Raw genomic sequence first — 21,104 nt, 5'->3', positions numbered from 1 at the left:
TTAATGTCTTAAAATACAAATATTACCTACAGAAACATGATCTAAGTGAACATAATACAAAGCTTATCATTTAAAGCAGCAAACAGATGAAGGTCTTGCATCTGTTTACTGAATAAAAATCATGCAATATCATGCATTTCATGGCAACAGCTGATTTATTGTGCCTCAACATTATGCAGGTGTAGACAGACAGACAGAAAGATGGACAGCGGCCGAGTGTTTGTGTTGCATGTTGTGCAACAGCTGTTTTGATTGTGGAAATCACACACCTCAGCCAGCATTTAGATCTCATTCATGTGCAGCATAATAATGGCACAGGAGCCTGAATCAACATGTCATTAGCATCATCATGGAGAATGATCACACACACACACACACACACACACACACACACGCTTACAGAGCTTCTGGCTCTGTAATTACAGTTCTGCTGCAACAGACGAACATGCTGTCCAGAGATCCTGATAAACAGTGATGATCCAGATTGTTACTCAAGTGACCGATGACTCATCAACATTAGTCGTCATGAGCATCAGCATCATCACCACCACCACCATCACCATCAAATGGAAGTCAAGCAAACCCACAGAAACCATTTCACAAAGCTTTTAACAAAGCTAAGTTAATGGTGGAAGCTTAACACAAACATGAACAGGATTAAAAGTTGCATTTCATACATCTGATTTTATTTAAGAATGAAAAATAAAGAATAAAATCCTGAATAAAAAGCAAATTGTGAGGTACGAAGGATGAAATAATATAATAATAACATAATAATAACAACAACAACAATAATAACAATAATAATAATAATAATAAAATAATAATATAGAAAAACTGGAATACTGAAGCAAAAAAATAGAAAACCCAAACATCATATGACCCTAAAACAGGACTAATAAATTCATGATTTTATTGGTCATGCCATAAATAAACATAACTTATTAGCAGCTTTATAAAATATTGACATCCTTCCTTCTGAGAATAAAAGCTAACAATTTTTACTGTGATGACAACTGAAGCACAAACATCTGTATAACCAACATATTGAGAGCATGCTGTGTTCTGTAACAGCTTCTGTAGGTTCCTTAATACCTTATTTACTACAAAATTTCTATTACTTTTACCCTCTAAGCTGAACATACCTTGAGTTTAGGCTCCAAGGTTGGCTAGAGAGGAAGAGGTTAGCAGGAGGGGTGTGATTCAAAGCATGATGGAAGGAAGGGAGCCAAAAGATGGAAGGGTAGCGGGTAGAAGGGAGGAGAAAAGGTTGGAGAAAAAAAAAGGATGAAATAAAATGTCAGAAGAAGACAGAACAATCTGACGCCATGTCTGAAATTCTCATGAAGAAATTAAAACAGGCTGCAAGGAGGCTTCAGGTTTAAAAAAAAAAAAAAAAGAATGATTTAAACAGTTGTCTGTTACTGGCTATAAATTTAGATTCACTCTCTGATGAGCAAACTATTGAGCATGAGGTAAAAGGAACAACAGATGACGAGACACATTACAAAGGCCTTAAAGAGAAATAAGTTTGATCCTAATCCTAAGCTTAGAGTTTGTTTTTATGAGGTTACTTTGATGCAACAGCAAATTCCACTTTACTTTGCCTTCACACACACCCAAGTGACAGAGTAACTTGAGTGTATCTTCAAATGCGACGCCAACTCCACTCTATAAATTACTGAACTTATGACCTTGCTTTGACTCGCTGAAACAACTGCAGAGTTATACAGCCCCAACTGCATGCTGTGATTACCATCTGAAGACTGTGACCTCATGTCAGATGCTCTGCTCTGCTGGATGCCGCAAATGTTAGAGCTGCACAGTTCTGTGACTTGCAGCAAAGCTTGGGCTTCACGTTTGTTTATAATTTGCATGCTAAGCTGGAATTTCAAGAAAGCAAAACTGAACAAAGTACAAATTTGCAGTTTGTTGAGTCCAATGCAACCAAATATCCAAATCACCTGCAGACACAACTGTGCTTTATATTAAATATGCAAGCAGCAAATCAAAATGCTTCGTCTGGGATAAAACAAGTACATGGATCATTTAACTTGAATCAATAGTCAGCTCAACTTAAAGTCATAAACAGAATCAATGCAAATCAGATGAACGCATAGTGAAAGTTTTTCACTGCAAATAAGGAAGTGTTGAAGCTTCCAACTTGTACAACCACCAAAAAAAAAAAATTCTACCAAAGAAAGCACAATTTTTATTATTACAGCGAGCATGCCATTAGCACACAGCCACGAGTCTTCGCTGCCTTTCACTGGTAAGAGTAAAAGAAACGCCATTAAGAGGAAATTCCTGCCATTTTCTGCAGACGAGCATATGTGTTTCAGATAACTGATACATCAGCTGAGCCCACAATATGCAATAAGCTATGGAGCAGATGAAACTTCTCTGACGGTATTATTTATGCTTTAATGTCTTTACAGTTGGATTTTACTTGCACAGACACAGTCATCCTGCAATCTGATACAGCTTTGGTTAAAATCTTTAGGCTATTTGTGAATAGATTCACTTGCATGTTAAGAAAAAGCCAACATGGTTTTGAATGCTGCTAATTATCATGATCAAAAAGTTATTTCAATCTGAATGAATTACAGCATACGTAGATATAAGTTGATTATCCTTACAGCAAACACCTCATGCATTAATTATAATTATACTATAAATCATAATGTATGCTTTATAGTATACAACTATACAACACAATGTAACTCCAAGTCAACCACACTTCTGTGAAATGGAACTGTCCACTAAGGAAGCAACACTGATTGACAACCAGTTTCACATGCTGTTGTGCAAATGGAATAGACAACAGGAGGAAATTATAGGCAATTGACAAGACACACCCAATAACTGAGTGGTTCTGCAGGTGGTGACCACAGACCACTTCTCAGTTCCGATGCTTTCTGGCTGATGTTTTGGTCGCTTTTGAATGCTGGCGGTGCTTTCACTCTAGTGGTAGCATGAGACGGAGTCTACAACCCACACAAGTGGCTCAGGTAGTGCAGCTCATCCAGGATGGCACATCAATGCGAGCTGTGGCAAGGTTTGCTGTGTCTGTCAGCGTAGTGTCCAGAGCATGGAGGCGCTACCAGGAGACAGGCCAGTACATCAGGAGACGTGGAGGAGGCCGTGGGAGGGCAACAACCCAGCAGCAGGACCGCTACCTCCTCCTTTGTGCAAGGAGGAACAGGAGGAGCACTGCCAGAGCCCTGCAAAATGAGCTCCAGCAGGCCACAAATGTGCATGTGTCTGCCTAAACAGTCAGAAACAGACTCCATGAGGGTGGTATGAGGGCCCGACGTCCACAGGTGGGGGTTGTACTCAACACCGTGCAGGACGTTTGGCATTTGCCAGAGAACACCAAGATTGGCAAATTGGCCACTGGCGCCCTGTGCTCTTCACAGATGAAAGCAGGTTCACACTGAGCACATGGGACAGACGTGACAGAGTCTGGAGACGCCGTGGAGAACGTTCTGCTGCCTGCAACATCCTCCAGAATGACCGGTTTGGCAGTGGGTCAGTAATGGTGTGGTTGCATTTCTTTGGAGGGCTGCACAGCCCTCCATGTGACTGCCATTAGGTACTAAGATGAGATCCTCAGACCCCTTGTGGGACCACATGCTGGTGCGGTTGGACCTGGGTTCCTCCTAATGCAAGACAATGCTAGACCTCATGTGGCTGGAGTGTGTCAGCAGTTCCTGCAACACGAAGGTATTGATGTTATGGACTGGCCCGCCTGGAGGAGATCCCTCAGGAGAACATCCACCGCCTCATCAGGAGCATGCCCAGGCGTTGTAGGGAGAACATACAGGCACACGGAGGCCACACACACACTACTGAGCCTTATTTTTACTTGTTTAAAGGACATTACATCAAAGCTGGATCAGCCTGTTGTGTGTTTTTCCACTTTCATTTTGAGTACAACTCCAAATCCAGACCAGTTGATACATTTGATTTTCATTGATAATTTTGTGTGATTTTGTTGTCAGCACATTCAACTATGGAAAGAACAAAGTATTAAAAGTATTTCATTCATTCATTCAGATCTACAATGTATTATTTTAGTGTTCTCTTTATTTTTATGAGCAGTGTATTAAATCATACTCTCCTTATGTATTTGAATTGTGTTGTCATTCTATTTGAACAAATGCGTTTCCACGATGCATCAAAAAAGCTTCAAGATTCAAGAAAAATTAACAACTTGTGCATTGAATATGAAAACTTTAATTGGCAAGAAGTTGCTCCAGTCTCATCAGTCTGGTTTGTTTGATGCTTTAATCAGCTAGATATGTCGATCAGCTGATTCATTAAAAAGAAAAAAAAAAAAGTCCTTTTGATTCTCTTGACAAGCCACTTATGTACACACAGTGTATACATACACACACTTTCACATAAATAGGAACTTCCAATGGAATCAGGCCCACAAACACACATTTACACGCAGACAGGTGTGTGATCGGAAAGCTTAATAGATTGAAATTAAGATCGTATCACTCAAAGAACTTTCAAGCAAGAATAAGTTGCAGAATAAAAACATACACTACTCACAAAAAGTTAGGGATATTTGGCTTTCAGGTGAAATTTATGGAAAATGCAATATGTTCATGCTACAGTGATATAATATAAGACATTTAAGTAGAAGGATGCACTACTGATTTCCTCATCTCAAAAAATTCAACACAAAAGGTAACAACAATGGTAGTTACACCACAACAAAAAATTTGAACGTCTCAATATCTCGTCATGTGCCCTTGAGCATCAATTACAGCTTGACAACGACGTCTCATGCTGTTCACAAGGCAACTTATTGCCTGCTGAGGTATGGCATCCCACTCTTCTTGAAGGGCAGCCCTCAGGTCATTGAGGTTCTGGGGTGCAGGGTTTCGAGCCTCTACACGACGGCTCAGATGATCCTACAGGTTTTCAATGGGATGCAGGTCTGGAGAGTGTGCAGGCCATTCCATTTGAGGTACACCAGTCTCCAACAGCCGTTCCCTGATGATGTGGCCTCGATGAGCAGGAGCATTGTCGTCCATGAAGATGAAATTAGGCCTGTGCTGTTCATGTAGGGGCACAATCACTGGATTAATGATGTTATTCAGGTAGTATGGGCTTGTCACTGTACCATTCACAAAGTGTAGGGCAGTTCTGTACCAAGTGGAAACCCCTGCCCACACTGTAACACCGCCACCACCAAAAGCTCGCCTGGTGACAACAGTGGCTGATGCATAGCGCTCTCCCTGACGTCTCCAACATCGTTGCCGGCCATCATTTCTGCTCAGTGTGAATCGACTTTCATCAGAGAACAGCACTGAGGCCCACTGGTTCCTTGTCCAGCGTAAATGCTCCCTGGCCCATGCAAGACGATGATGCCTGTGCCTGGTGGTGTGGTCAGGTACCCGTGCAGGTCGTCTAGCACGCAGACCACGCTGATGGAAACGTTTCAAATGGTCTGACGTGACACTTGGGTGCCTCTCACCTCTCTTAAACGTGCCTGGAGTTGAGTGGCATTCATCATCCGGTTTCTCAGGGCAGTGTTCACAATGTAGCGGTCATCAGCACGGGATGTGGCCAAAGGACGTCCACTTCTAGGCCTTTCTGTGACTCTTCCAGTCTCTCCATATCTCTGTTGCAACCTGCTGATGACACTCTGTGACACTCCAAGCTCAGTGGCCACTTCTGTCTGAGAACGTCCTGTTTGAAGCATCGCAATGGCAAGGGACTGTTGTTCCATTGTTAGGTGTCGTCTTGGTCTCATGATGTCAAAATGTGAACAGCATGATGAGGACAACTGTTTAAACACCAGCTCTAATTGAACCAGGACATTTATTGGTCAATTCAAGGATCACACACCTGCCGTGATTTTTGCCGTTAAGCTCCTTGTTAGAGAACAGCAACTTGTGCAAAATTTATTGAAACATTTAACAGTTGGACATGTGCATTTAAAAGCTTAGAGAAAATCACATCAAGTTCACCTGTACAGGTTTGAATGCATTTTAGGCTTGTTGTGAAATTTCACCCAAAAGCTGAATATCCCTAACTTTTTGTGAATAGTGTAGATGTCTATGTGCTCAGACACACACTGTTGCAGGTAGAAACATTTGCATGCTTCACCTGCTGTGTTTTACATAACTGCTGGCTCTTTTCTGGTGCTGCTAGTCACAAAACATGCACAGTTTTTTTTTTTTTTTTCCCCATTAACATTTATCAGTTTATCTATGTTTGATAAATCTCTCTTCGCCAGTTCAGATCTCATCCTTTAAAAAACAACCCATCATTGTTTCAAGCTTAAAAACAGAGCAGTTGATGTCCTTGTTTTACAGGGTCATAAATTCTTCATAATTTGGTTTTGGACGGTTGTTTAGATCATTTACTGAGTGACTGAATTAGGCCAATTACACCAATTGCTTGGTTAGAATAATATCTGCAATCTTCTAAATTATCCACTTTTTCTTGTTCAAAGTCGTCGCTTGTTCAAAGTGTGTGTTACATAACATTTCACCTTAGTTTCCAGAGTAAATTAACGAGACTAGTCAGAAACCTTACCAAAAAAAAATAGTCTTCACACATACATCCATCATGTTTATGGCAGACATACACCCCATGGGGTGTTGCTATGTGTGAGTGGGTGGAGGCTATAATTGAACCTCACCCACTACCTAATTAACTGCCATATGTCTTCTGAAGTCTTGTTTTGCTTCTTTTATTCTTTCTTTTCCTTTTTTCCATGTCCATCTTTCTCCCTGCACTCCAGATCACTCGCCCCCAATACCTTTATTCTCTTCCTCTACCTTAATTGATGAAACGCCACAGTTCTTTCTGAAGACCCCCTCCAGATGTTCTGACCCTCTAACAAATGTCTTCATTACCTGTCTATACTGTGAAGCACAGATATACGTGCACACAGTGCGGAACGACCACCTCCCAAGGCCAATGTCGTGCATAGACCAACTAATGAGCACCTCTTGAAAAATCCCAGCCTCCAAGGAAAGTTAAAGCCAAAGAAATGGCTTTTCTATTTCCCTTCTGACTGAATGTCCTCACCACAAAGTAACGCACATGCGTGTGTGTGTGTGTGTGTGTGTGTGTGTGTGTGTGTGTGTGTGTGTGTGTTTCAACTGCTGCTTTAGCAACATGGTAAAAGTTGATGACAAGAGGTAACCTTTGGACTCCAGCAAGAGGAAAGAGGGTTGATAGGGGTGGGAGAGGTAAAAAGTAAGTTATAAAGAAACCCAGCAGGAACACACATAGTAGATGGCATCAGATTAGCCAAACAGCAATCATATTTTTTTTACTCCTAAACTTCTTCATTAGTGTGTTTGCATTCTGAGTTCCTATGAGTCCAATTTCTTGCCCTGTTGGCTGGTGCTGCACAATTTCATTTGTCCACAAGGTTCATTTAACTTTCATCTGATCAGGCCATACATGTTTCAAAGTAACCACCAACCCAGCCATTGGTTCATGCTCTGGAAGGTGACTAATACCCTATGTCCTAAGTCCTAAGATACATTTTTCTGATTTTTCCACCAAATGAACAATTCCCCTGAAATTTAGCTGCTTGCACAGCTGACTGCAATGTGGACCCGCAAATTACAACAATTCAAAATTGCTTTTTTACCGACAATCCCACCACACCAATAAAACCACCAATTTCATGTTAAATACTGTAACACCTACAAAAATGTTGGTTCACGGCATCAGACCCTTGTTTTTTTTAAAGGCACTAAAAATATGTGATGCCTTTGGCTTTCTTTTTTTTCCCATTATGTGTATGCACACAGTATAAGAACTCATATATGCTCAGAATTAAATACATATAGGCTTACAAATGGAGCCCTCTGTGTTCATTTTGTGTGTAACTATTTCGATATGCATTCAAAGAGCTTGATGATACATACATAACAATGCAGTGCCACTAAAACATTGTGAGGCCAGTGTTGTTCTGTACAACTGTGTGACCAGTGAAAGGGACAAAAGAAGAAGCCATGATTCATTTAATGACAATAAAGCACAACAGGCCGACACCGTATATTGTGCTGTTTCTTTTTATGTCTCTTTCAGATAACGTGCATCATCATGATCTCTTTCACAGTCGCCATGTTTGCTAACATCTGAACATGATGTCAGAACTTGGATGTGAACTCTGCACTGCTGTATAGTGTACAGTCTGCCAATAAAGCCTCCAATGTAAAGCACAATTGACATAAAGGTACCTGTATGTACATAAATAGCATATAAAAGGTCCCAAGAGCTACTGTCCTGCAACATTTAGATGCAACCCTTCTCTAACACACCTGGATCAAATGAATGTCTTGTTACCAGGCCTCTGCAGAGGTGAATGACATGCTGTACAGGAATTCAGCCATTTGTTTCAGGTGTGGAAGAGAATGGATGCATCTAAACATTACAAGATAGTAAAGTTTTTAAATTGGTTGGTCTTGGCACATGTTGGTCATTACTTTTGTGTAGTTTATCAGTGTTACAAGTGTCTAGAATATTATGTTTTTAATCGATTGCAAATCTCACACAATATGGCAGCTAACCAACTTCTAGCATCCGCCCTCAAGTTCCCGCCAATGATGAACTTGTGACATTCCTATATCCAGGTTTTTAATATGTACATATCTTTCCCTACCTAGTAAATATGGTATTTTATCATAAAATGAACAACTGATATTACATTTTAATGCAACAGTGTCTTAATTATAAATGGCCAAAATACTAGGGGTGGGAAAATCAAATCAAAAAATCGAAAATCGGGATATTTTTGCTTCACAATTTTAAAATCGATTTTTTTTTTTCCCCCAAATAAATAAATATAATCCATTACAAAATTTTTGTCATTTTTATTGTTTTTATTGATCTTTTAACTTGTCATCTAGGGAGTTATTGCAGCAGAATGATGGTCTGGCTACTGGGTTGTTTTTTCCTAATTGAAATCAAGAAAAATGACGAGCAAAAACAAAAGTTTTATACATTTTTTTTGCTGTTAATCTACAAAAGTTAGCAATATTGAAGAATTGTGAGAATTGCAATTTAAATCGAATCGGCACCCAAAAAGTCGGAATCGAATCGGGACAAAAGCATATCATCACAGCCCTACAAAATACCATATTGTGCAAAATAATAGCACCATTAGACTCTACTCTACTTTGTATGTTTGAAAAAAAGAGAAAAACCTTTGCTTTAGTAAATTAGTGCAGTCAGAGCACAAAGCGAGATCATTTACAGATCTACACACTGATAAATTATAGCTCTTACAGGACATTAATAAAAAGCGGATTAGTAGATAGTGACTTAACTAAGACTGCTACTAATTCTACTAAGATATAATATGTTTTAGTAGCTTTTATATTAGATAGTAAAGTAACTTGACTGTAGACTGTTTACAAAAGAGCAGACAGTCTGCTTAGATACCTGACAGGATAAAAATCTGTAGTTAGTACACAAAATCTGATAAAACAGAAGACACGGCACAAGGAAGAAAAGAAAGAGGAGAAAAAGTCAATGAGCAACCAAAACAAAGAGGCAGACAGCAGATTGATGAACAGAAAGGGGAAGAGGGAGGTAAAGAGATGACAAAATGACTAATGAGGAAAAGATTAAATATAAGATAAAGAGAGACAGCAAGGCTGGGAGTGAATGAGGGTCAGATTATTAACAGAGTCCAAGCTTAAGGGAGAGGGAGAAGACCAGATGTCAGTCCCACACTTCACATGTGGCTGTAGTTGACCTTCCACCCCTTTCCATCTCGCTCCTTCTATCCATCAAGTGGTTATTTCTCACCACTCTGTCAGGATGTCAGAAGTGTTTCTCGACACGGCGTCAGACATTCACACCGTTCTGCACGCTTTCCTTCTTTCCTTCTCTTATTTCTTCAGCCTAATCTCCCAGACATCAGAGTGCTTGTGACATGTTGCTTCCTTCTATTTATCTACTAGAATAAAAGCAAATTATGTAAAATGAGTTATGTTGTAAAGGAAAATACTCTTACATATCAAATGGTACACCGTATATAAGAGTGAAATGCTGACTTTGAATGGGATATTTTAAAACTTCATTTCAGCAGCATCTGAAAATCTGATTTTCTTTCTTTGATAGGATTTTTTTCCCCTTTATTTTAGAAAACTGCATTCATTTTGAATGGATATTATTAACAACAAAAAAAAAAAAAAAAAAGAAGAATCGACAAACATTTGTCAAAACCAAAGCAAATTAAATTGAAAACCTATTTCAAGACAATTTATAGCAAAAATGATTAAGTCCATGCAGAATTAATTTCAGAGAAAAATTAAATTAACACGTGGAGTTTGGAATATTTCCCTAAAAATTACATAATCTTTCTTGCCTGAAGATGGACTCTAGTTTCATCCCCTTTTATAGTAGTCAAAAAGATACATTTAAAGCACTAGAATCTGCTTTTAGGTGCAAAGCTAATGCATTTCTTTAGCCTTCAGTGCAGCATTAGATTACTGCAGTAGAAGCAGGTATTTACCAGTTCTGCCTCCAAATCAGCATTGATAAGAACACTTGAGTGTGCATACCAGTTTAAAGTAATGGTGAAGTCCTCTGGGCTGTTACACTGCTCAAAACTCACTTTATCTTTAGACTAACACACATTTACCAGTGCCAATGACATGGAGGCTCTGACACTGACAGCAACAACTCATGAACAAAAAGAGATTAAACTAATTCGTTTCACCAGCTGCCATCTGTCTCAGCAGTGAAAATGTGTGTCGGACGACTTCCTCGGCATAGTCAACAGTAATAAGCTAATTTCATTACCGTACTCGGTTGTGTTTATTAGAAACTGTTCCAACATAGTCTGCAGAGAGCGGTGTAATACCATCCCCTGCTGACTGCCGTCATATCCAGAATACTAGTACCTTGTCTGAGGCGGCGGTTCTGTGCTTCTGTTTTGTGTATATTGTCACCATCATCATATTATGGTTAAAAACACAATCATTTATAAAAATAAAAGATTTCATCATTCTGTTTTAGCAGATGTACACATATTTTATGCTATTTTTTTGTATTAAAAAAAAAAATTGTACAAGCATAAGCTTGTACAATGCTAAGCTATCTAGACTATTTCTGGTGCTTGCCTCACATTCACATCAAACAAAAACCCAATAACCAACTAGCCTGTGGGACATAGTACAACAGACATATAAGGCTATGTCAAATAAGTCAGAAGTAGACTTTTATTTATGAACTTCAGCTTCAAGTGGCATGTAAACTTTGCCAGGTGGACTTAAGTCAATAAAACAAAGAGCAGAAATGCGTGTGAATCTGATGTAACGGAGAGAAAACAAAAAGGATAGCAGCTGCAGGTTATAGAGATGTAAAGTCTTCCAACATCCAAAGATTGTTGTTAAAATTATCATCACTTTAACAATGTGTAGTTCTAAAACAGAGCTCAATTGGCGTCAGTGCTAACAATCTTGTGGTTTCTGATGAAGTTATGCAGACACTGCATACCACACACAAAAGCAGTACAAACATCTGGGCTGTTTCATAGAGACCTAATCTTTTGCAAGGATTAATGCTTCGAAGCTGAATTTCTCTGTCTCTTGTAGGAGTTTGTCTCTGTGCAATTTCCTCGTTTTCTAAGTGATTTTGAGCGTAGTCAGAGCATGTGAGCAGTGTGCAGAGAGCTGCAACCTTATGTTGCCTTCTTAAGCTGTAAAACACTGTATATTTTTGAGATTTTTTGTCATTTGAGCATCAGAGGAGTCCAAAAATATCATCATCATCATTGTTGACTTGGAAAACATCATGTGAGGGGATATTAGAAACGAAAACAGGAGTATTTCCCAAAATATCCAACTACTGCGTTAACAATTTACCATCTGCATTGCAGCTGAACAGACCTCAGAGTAATTTTGGATTAAACCCCACTTAGAAGTGAACTGAAAATGGTCCAAACCAGACTTTTGGCAGTATCTGCACGTCGCTGATGTAAACTTTCTTGTAAGGTTGCACAGAGACAGGCACAGCAAATGTATGGCCAACAAGCTGGGGTAATGTCAGCAAAAGTAAACAGAATATAAGTGAAAAAAGAACGAGTGCTTGTCAGTTTGGTTTGACAACACAAGGACAAAAGCACCACTGTGCCTCACTTTGCCCCCTTTTGCCCCCACTGTAGTTCTGATCTCCTGCATGTCAGTCTTTAAGATCTGATCTAACCAGATTAGAGGAAAGGAAACAACCCCAAAATGCAATATGCTGCGCTTAATTACGAATCATTCAGCTTATACAGATTTAAAAAGGAAGCCAGAAAATCTCACTTTAAAAAAAAAAAAACTATTTCAGGTTCCCAAAACTCAACTTGTGATTTCATGTGACTTTGTTTACAAGGCCTTGATTAGAACAAATCCAGTGATTACATTAAATTGATTAAACAAATCAAGTCCACAAATCTGGAAAACAAGTGCACTCCTTCCATCCGGATCCAACCAAAGCAAAACATGAGGAATGTTTGTCCTGCTGGATAAAATCTCCTTTTGTTTTGTCCATACAGTTTTGAATAAAAATATCTAAAGTGCCAAGTGCAGCATTCAGAAACTACAAACTCTGCAAAACAGATAACAGTTAAAAAATTAGATGATACAATTTTTGTGTAACGTTACGCATCAAGGCAGATGCACTGAGGGGCAAGCTGCTCTGTAGGCAAATACTCTGCCTCTGTTTGTTTTAATTGGTTGTTTAGGAGGAATTTTAACTAAATTCCAGTTGGAATTTATCTAAATTGAATTGTGGCTGAGCGGCACAGGGCGAAGCAGGAGCACCAGCGGCAGAGACACAGGACAGAAGGAGGGAGAGCGAAGGAAAATGGTTTGGCTCTGGAGCCTCACAACAAGCTCAAACAGGAAGTCATTCAATGCAACACGCACACCCAGAACTAAACACACGCACCCCCCTCCAACGCACATGCACACGGATACAAGCACATGTGTATACAAGCCAAAACACAAAAGAAAGAGTCAATTTGGAATGCATTCCTGGTCATCCTCCCCCATGCATGAGTCAGTTGTAATGTGTGTCTTACTTCATGTGTCTATAGTAAATTGCCCAAAGGCAATTGCGAAAAAGGGGTTGTATGTGGCAACAAAAGATTGTAAAGATTGGAGGAAAAAAAAAAAAGAGTTAAGAGGAGACTAGACAGAAGCAGTTGAATGACTGACAGTTGTTTAGAAGAGCGGTAAATAAATAAGGGAAAAAAATTAAGGCTAAAACGTGAATGGATGGTGTGAGAAGAGCCTGAGTAGAAGATGGAGAAATTAAATGAGCAGACATTATGATGAAAAAGAGGAGATTACGTGAGGATGGGGTCAAAAGCAGGGTTGTCATGTAAACAAGCTGCACTGCCCACAGGCAACTTGTGTTTGCTCTCATTCTTATCCCACTTCGTTAAGTCTTAAGAGAAACCCATCAACGTTTCTGCGACAAATGGCTTGTTGGTCAACTACTGGGACACATTTCCAATAGGCAGATCTTAAACATCTCTGAAATTACAGCTTAGAGACAGATCTTTGATTAGACTGTGTGTATTTGAAACGATTATCTTAATAAATTCAGCATTTAAAGAAAAAGAAAAACACATGTTATTACTGCTGGTTATTATGGCTGGGCGATATGACAATATAGATCGTTTGGACGATAGAAAATCTCTATAGTTTCATATGAGGCTCTATCGTTTACACTACAATAAGGTGCTTTACTGCAGTATTTTAAGTCAAGATGTGCTTTATGGCATGCACGCTGCAACATATAAACAAACATGGAGAAAGACGGTAGCAGACGCGTTTCAGAGCAGGGTAATTCACTAAAAGAAGACCAGCCAACCAAAACTGATGAGCTTGTTCATAAAAAAGGGTCAATTTCTATCGCGTGGATGTGGTTTGGATGGAACTAACAAACTAGCTCAATGTCCCGACAACGGACTCCGACACAACTAACTCATTTTATCATCTGCGCAAGAATCAGAAGAAAACGCTGAAGCAGGCAGTTACCCATGAAACGTCATACGGCCATAGTTCCCCTAAATGGAAGGAGACCACCGCTGCCGTTGCCAAGCACATCTGATACGTAACTGATGACTGACACAAAATCACACAAACAATTTTATATCGTTATGGGGATATAAAACAAGCTATATCGGGATATGAGGTTTTGGTCATATCGCCCAGCCCTACAGGTTATTGTTACATTTATTGCTTAATTTAGGCTAAATTTTGCAACATGCATCAAAGAACCAGAGTGAGTTAAGCCCAGTTACCTTCAATGTCCCCAGGGCTTCTAAACCAGAGAAACTGGATTTTCTTACCGACATCATGTTGTGTAGTCATTTTCCAGGTTTGGGCTAGGTATTTCTTCAAAAACAGTTTTTGCATGTGGTATTGAAAGGAGGATTCCTGATTTTTATGTTTTGTACATGGAAAGAGCTATACAAATAAAATTACCTTGCCTAAACAAACAAACTAGTTCTGCAGATGTACTAGTTTCTCTCTCTTTTTTTAGTGTTTGCTTGTTCATTTGTTAGAAAAATAAGCTAAATACACCTTGATATCATTTCAAATTCTTAAATCTCATCTAAGACATTCATTTGAAAGTATAAAGTAGTAAGATTTCATGTTAAAAAGCTGGAATCAAATGTTACTTTCACTTTGATTTATGGTGAATTAACTGTTTCAGCTCTACTATGGGGATTAAATTGCACGGTAAAATACAAGTTATACTGATCCTTAGTTTAGTTTTAGGATAATATAGGACTGCATTAACAATAAAACCAAATAAACTTCCCATTTCCTTCACGAATGATTTACATTGCAGTACACCAGGAAGTAAAATTACTTCTGCGAGTTTATTTGACCGAAGAAGAACCATCTATTAAGAAAGGTGTTGGTGATCAGGGCAGAATTCACTTCCAAACGCAAGTCAAAATAATGTTTTCATTATTCAGATTTCAGTCCTTGTATTTGGCTTAAATGTTTAATATGATTAAGCTTGTTTAGTCAAAAAAAAAAAAAATTTTTAAGAATGTTGTGGTTACGATCCGCTGGATTAAGTCCCATGAGTTTTTGGTCAGATCTGTTTGCACGTCTCTCAGTCTCGTCTTCTTGTGGCTATTTCACATTGCTTAAAACCATAATTATTTATACTAAATACACTGACTCCTTGACAAGAGTCAAATGACTCGGAAATCATGTGTCACTGTGACAGTTTGCAAGGAGCAGGTTTATTTATCACTAAACCAGGCTTTGTCTTTTTTTTTTTCTAAACCTAGCCAGAAATCTTCTTTCCTAAACCTCACCAATTGACTCTGGTGTACATATACGCGCAAAGAAAACCTTAAAAAAAAAAAAAAAAAACAGTCAATACTCAGCACAAAGTGAAATAGTGAAATTGATGTAAATAAAAAAAATAAGGAGAAAACTGGTTTCTTGCAGGACTCGAACTCTCTTTTCTTTCTTGGTTGAAAGCAGGGTGCTTCAAAATTATGGCTAATCCCTCCCACCCCCTAATGAGCATCCTTGTTTGCGGCTTGAAAAAGCCAGTGTTGTGCATGTGACCCATGAATTTCTCCCATACATGTTGGGGAGAAGAGAAAAAGTAAAGAAAAGATAAAATAATTATAAAAGGAATGTAAACACAGTGCATAATTGCGGTTTCCTGGAAACATAACTTGGCAGTGGAGTTTGGTAACCAGGATGTGTCACAACTCTGATACAGTAATGGCTTCATGTCAAAATCTGAGACTACAAAAGTTACACAGGTGAAATTTTGATGGTTTCACAATAATTTTTTTAAGCTGCCAAATTTATTAGTTTTACTTACATAATATAATAAAAACACTTAATTCAAATATCAGGTCAAAGAATTAAACATGATTCAGTCAAACAACCTCATTACTTAATTTCTCTTCCTCGTTTCCAGAGATTTATTGCCACCTGACAGATAACACGAAGCTGGATCTCAGCAGAGCAATAACTTGAAGAGAAATATGCATGAAGTACATAAGAAAAAAATGGTCGCCAATGCAGGGAATCACTGTGGCGATGATGACACCAAAACCATTGGTGGTATAAAGTTAATACTTACGCTTTCTATTTCTTCTGACATTGCACAAGACATCATCTGCAACATTACTCCAGGACTACTGAGGGATTTTATTATATTTTTCATTCATGCCATCTGTTATTTATAAAATAACAAGCTCTAAACGTGCTTGGATGTATGCTGTGTTGTTTCACAAATACAGAATTGTGCTGCCACATGGGGGCAGTGTCAGAAATATTTGAGCTGTGGGCAGCTCTTGATTGTGTTGGTGCCAGTGTTGGCATTAAATTTTGTCCTGCTGTTGGAAAGGCAGAAGTCAAAGAGAACAAAGATCTACTTTGTGGTGAAGTAAAACTAAGTTTTAAATAATAAAGATTGTTATGTGTAGTTGTTGCCTGTGCTTTTTAAGCGTTTTTCTTTTATTAGTTATTTTTGTCCATTACCATTAACCTACACATTGTACTTTTTTTTCCCCCAAAGACAGCACATCTGTCCAATGGAGTTGTAAAACTGGCTGCCTGCAGAGCCTGAGGGCAATGCAAGCAAATACCTCTGTAAAGGTATATAACAGCCTTTTAACATCTAAGTTTGCTAATATCCACAAAGTCATTATTGTGACACAACAAATCATATTTTTAATTAATCAGGAGTAAGACAGTCTGGACAGCCTTATTGTAGCGTGATAGAGTTTGTGACAAGAAGATCATCTACCAAACAAAGCTCATGAAATTGCCTTCTCCAACTGGGGATGTGCATTATCTGAAAAAATCCACTCAATCTTTTGTACAACTATTTCACCCGGGAACGATCCTGGTTTTTGTGCATGTTCACACTTCATACTCAAGGAAAGGTGATCACATATCACTCAAGGTGACATGAGGTTAATGAATTAGTTTTCTGCAAAGAGCGTGACATCTGCACGACTCCCTGGTGCAAACATGTTCATCTCCTATCTGCGAATGCTTTTCATTTGTTGACTCTTGAGGGACATAGCAGATAACAGTAAAGAGGGGCTGAACGATAGACAGGGAGAAAGCATGTACATGTTTTTGAGTGTTCACACACTTAATCAGCAGCATAACCATTTCCTGGTAATTCCCTTTGAGAGAAACAGGGCGAGTTACTGTGTGAGAGAGAGGAGGAAAGGAAATCAAAAGGATATGGCCTTCACTGTTTGCACGACAAGACCCGTCTTTCAAAGAAAATCATACACAGTTATTATTACAACATTGGATTATGTTTAGTTTCTTAAATGTTCGTCTAGTTTACCTGAGTGGACTCAGCACCTGACCTTGAATCTGTAATTCACACCTCTGATAAACAGGTTAACTGGAACTATATACCTCTCCCAGCAAGACACACACACACACACACACACACAAACACTTTGCATGCAGTTGTTTAGTGAATCCAGGACGTGCCAGTAGATTGAGCCCTTCAGTCATGCACTCAGTTAATCATTGATGCCTGCTCATACACATGAAAACAAACCTACACTCTGCACATAGTCCTATAAAACCCCAACTCACTACATTCAACGACAGGCGCATGCCAGGGTTGCCAGACATGCTTCTAAACACGCGGAAGGTAAAAACGGGGAAGTATATATTGGTTGGAACCACCTGCAGGTGATTTGATATTTCTGCACGGTGAAATCCAACATCTCTCACACACACACACACAAACACACAGCTTCTGAAACAGGTGCCTCTTGCTTTATAATCTGGGGGGGAAAAAGAAGGGAATGTGCATAAAGACAGAGGAGAAGAGAAGAAAGAAGGGTGGAAGAGGGAGTCTGATTTGAACAGGAGCCCAAGGAAAACCGGCTTGACAAGAATTGAACACAACACACACATTTTACACTGCTGGCGACTACAGAGGAGGGATTTTTTTTTCCCCCCTACAAGAGTATCTGATTTACACGCACTTGCAGTACAGGGGCTTCTGTGTTCAACGCAGGACTATGAGGCCACGCACACCTGCACGCAAAACGTATGCCCCCCCCCCACACACCTCACTACAGAGGGTCCACTGTCAAAAACTGGCTCTCACATCACAACTTTGCCTGATGAACAACTTTGATTTGAGTTTTTCTTATGTTCTTGAGGACTTTTGTAGTGATGATAGAAAAATGTGTCGTTTGTACTAAAAGCAACTTTTTCAGCATGCCATTCTCACCTCGTCCCATTTGATGAATTTGCCCCCCTTCTTCAGAACTTCGTGGACGGACACGGGTTTGAGCGTCAGTGCGTGGACTCCCGGCTTGGCCCCGGCCATGACGAGGGACTCCCTGCCCGGGTGCCAACGCCTAAACCCCGGCTACAACAAGCTGGACTCCTCGGAAGTTAACAACACGCTTTTCTTTCCTCCACTTTCTCCTCCGTGCGTCTTCTCCTTGTGTCCCGGAAGAGCTGGCTGAGAGGGCCAAGCTAAAAGGGGAGTTTTTTTCCACGCACTGTCCCTAAAAGTTAGCGAACTTCACCGAGAGTTGGAGGAACATGAGGAGTAAAATCCAGACAGAGAAAGACAGGAGGTCCTGGCTGCTTCAGCGCGCACCGCCGCTCGTCTTGTCTTGTCCGCGTCCACGCAGCGCGGTGACGCGCCCGCGATTCCCTCCTTTTTTTAAAATTATTATTATAAGCTTTGATTCATATATTTGTTCATCTACAGATGGTCTTTTAATCGCGCACTTGAGTCCGCAGAGTGATCGCGATCCTTTCCTTCATTCCTTCCATCTGGTTGCCCCTCTGCTCTCCTCTGGCTCCTCCACCAACTTTCTGTGCTTCCTCACTCTCCTGTCGCCTCTGAGGCGTTTCTTCTTTTCTCCTCCTCCTCCTCTCCTCCCAGCATGTTTTCTGTAAAAAAAAAAAAAAAGAAAAGAAAAGAAAAAAAAGAAAGGTTTTGAGAGAGGAGAGTCAGGGAGAAGGACGGCGTCAGAAAGCGCTGAGAGAAAAGAAACGAGAAGTCTAGGGTTTAGTGTGAGTTTGAGGTTGTTGGGTTTTTTTTTTTTATTCAGTTCCTCTGTTGGTGTTCCTGTCCTCTTAGTACATATATGTAAAGTGCCTTCAACGTGATAGCGTGTATTTTGTAGCTTTACATATGTATATCTATTTCTGGTGCAGCCAGTTGATTTTATTCCCTCTAAGGATGTCTTCAGATCCTCCCAAATTTACCCAAACTGAATGCACCAGTGATTTGATGTGACTATATGGTACAAAAAAAGGGTAGAAATAAGAGCTGAGAAGATCAATATAAACCGAATCATGGTTCTTTACATGAATTTAAACCCCAAAGTATCTTACTTTAAACTCCTCAGTCACATTAAACTGCTTTCAGATTGTGTCTTCCTTCTCTGATTAAATTCATTTTGGTGAGTAAAATACCCGAAGCGAGTGTCCCTTTAAAGATCACATAAAACTGTTTGAAGCTATCAGAGGCTTATCAGACTGAACTTTTGTACAGAGCTATTTAAAAACAAGGCTATATAATATTGGTCCCTTAGTTAAAAGAATCCAAACCAGAAAATCTTAAAACTCACATGCCCAATAAGTCATGAAGGCTACAAAAGCACTCAGTATCTTTGCAAAATCCACTTGTCTATTTGCCAAGACATGAGAGCTCTACTGAGTTAAACGCTCTGCTAGATGAGTTAAATTAGTCAAAAAAGTTTGGAAACTTTAGATATATGCAAAATTATATAAAGTCCCTCTCTTTTGTCTCATCTGTAGGGACATATAGATACCTTTAGATATATTAGAGATATTTCCTTTTTACGTAGTTCACTGCAGGGTGCTGAAGTCATTCTTAGCATTACCTTTGTGTAACTTAATGTTTTCTTTGGTGCTGAAAGTGACAGACTGCCTTAGCACTTATGTTATTAAAACACACTTGCACTTATACAAGGTTTTGGAAATACACTTTAATCAGCTTAGAGGCGATTTCAAAGCAGTAAGTGGTTTTGTATAAGGCACTCAGATTCAGATGGTGAGATTAGGGTTATGTTTTATAAATGCTGACACCAAATCTGCATCACAAAGACATGACTTGGAGGTAAGAGAAACCACTGAGAGTTGTCAGGTTAGTTTCCAATCCTTCCTCCAGACTGGCAGCTCCATGTCTTGTTTTAAGAAGTGTGAGAACAACAGGGGCTGCACAGTTACGGCCTGATCCTGACCAAATCCAGCTGCTGAGCAACATTACAACTTGGACTTCTTGTAGAAAAAAAAAAAAAAATGCTACGGAACAACAGATTTTTTGGCAACCGTTGCCATTCGCTGGCTGCCTAACTACACCAGGCAGGAATGTCTGCTATGCTGCAGCCTGCTGACTGAGTGACTGACTGATGGACTCTTGGTGTAAATTTCCTGGACCAAAGTGGAGAAGGGGAAAATCAACCAAGATGGTCCACAAGAATCAATCACTGTCTCACCAGTGTAAGTATGACCCTGAGTAGATGCATGTAGCCTGCAGCAGGACTGTATTTGTGTGTCTTTGGGTACATTTGATCTCAGAGTTTGAATGCAGGAAGTAACTGAACCCAGGAAGACTGCTGATTAATGTGATCCTAACCCAACACACACACACACACACACATTGTGCACCACCTCTCCGATAACAACAAACACAAACAAGACGGACACATGTAAATGCATCTTTACAGCAGTGTATACAAACATTGGCAGGAGTATTCTGTTCTTGTGATGTATAAGAAGATGTGCACATGATTTATTACACCCAATCTCCAATGGGCCATAAATAAACAGACTTTTAGCCATAATGTGTTGTAAACTGCATGTGAAGTGCATGCACCTGTGGTATCAATAGGCCGCCTCGTCTCTCTGTTCGTCCCACTCTGTTTCTGCCTGCTTCTCTAACTGAAACATCTTGTCCTTTTGTCATCTCTCTGTCACAGTTTAACCCACTCCTTCCGTCCTCCCTATTATCCCTGCACCCAGACATAAATAAGTAAATAAAGAATAAAGCAGCAAAACATCATTAGGCATCATATCAGAGCTGCAACAGGGTTC

The 21,104-nt window shown here is 39.6% G+C and overlaps 1 protein-coding gene across 1 annotated transcript in view; it reads right to left on the bottom strand.

Annotated features, from left to right (window-relative positions):
* plcb3 (phospholipase C, beta 3 (phosphatidylinositol-specific)) overlaps positions 1 to 18,354 on the bottom strand; it is a gene marked incomplete at both ends in the record, with an annotated part of 60,996 nt that extends 42,642 nt beyond the window's left edge. Inside the window, 2 exons of the mRNA XM_079257803.1 lie at positions 1,146 to 1,169; positions 18,256 to 18,354. Of these exons, the coding sequence (XP_079113929.1) occupies positions 1,146 to 1,169; positions 18,256 to 18,354 (123 nt within the window). The remainder of the gene's footprint in view (positions 1 to 1,145; positions 1,170 to 18,255) is intronic.
* Between the last annotated feature and the right edge of the window lie 2,750 nt (positions 18,355 to 21,104).

Source organism: Telmatherina bonti (genome assembly GCF_933228915.1).
Source record: "Telmatherina bonti genome assembly, chromosome: 18".
Lineage (NCBI taxonomy): Eukaryota > Metazoa > Chordata > Actinopteri > Atheriniformes > Telmatherinidae > Telmatherina > Telmatherina bonti.
The sequence above is the reverse complement of the archived record's forward strand: the minus strand, read 5'-3'. Positions and strand labels throughout refer to the sequence as shown.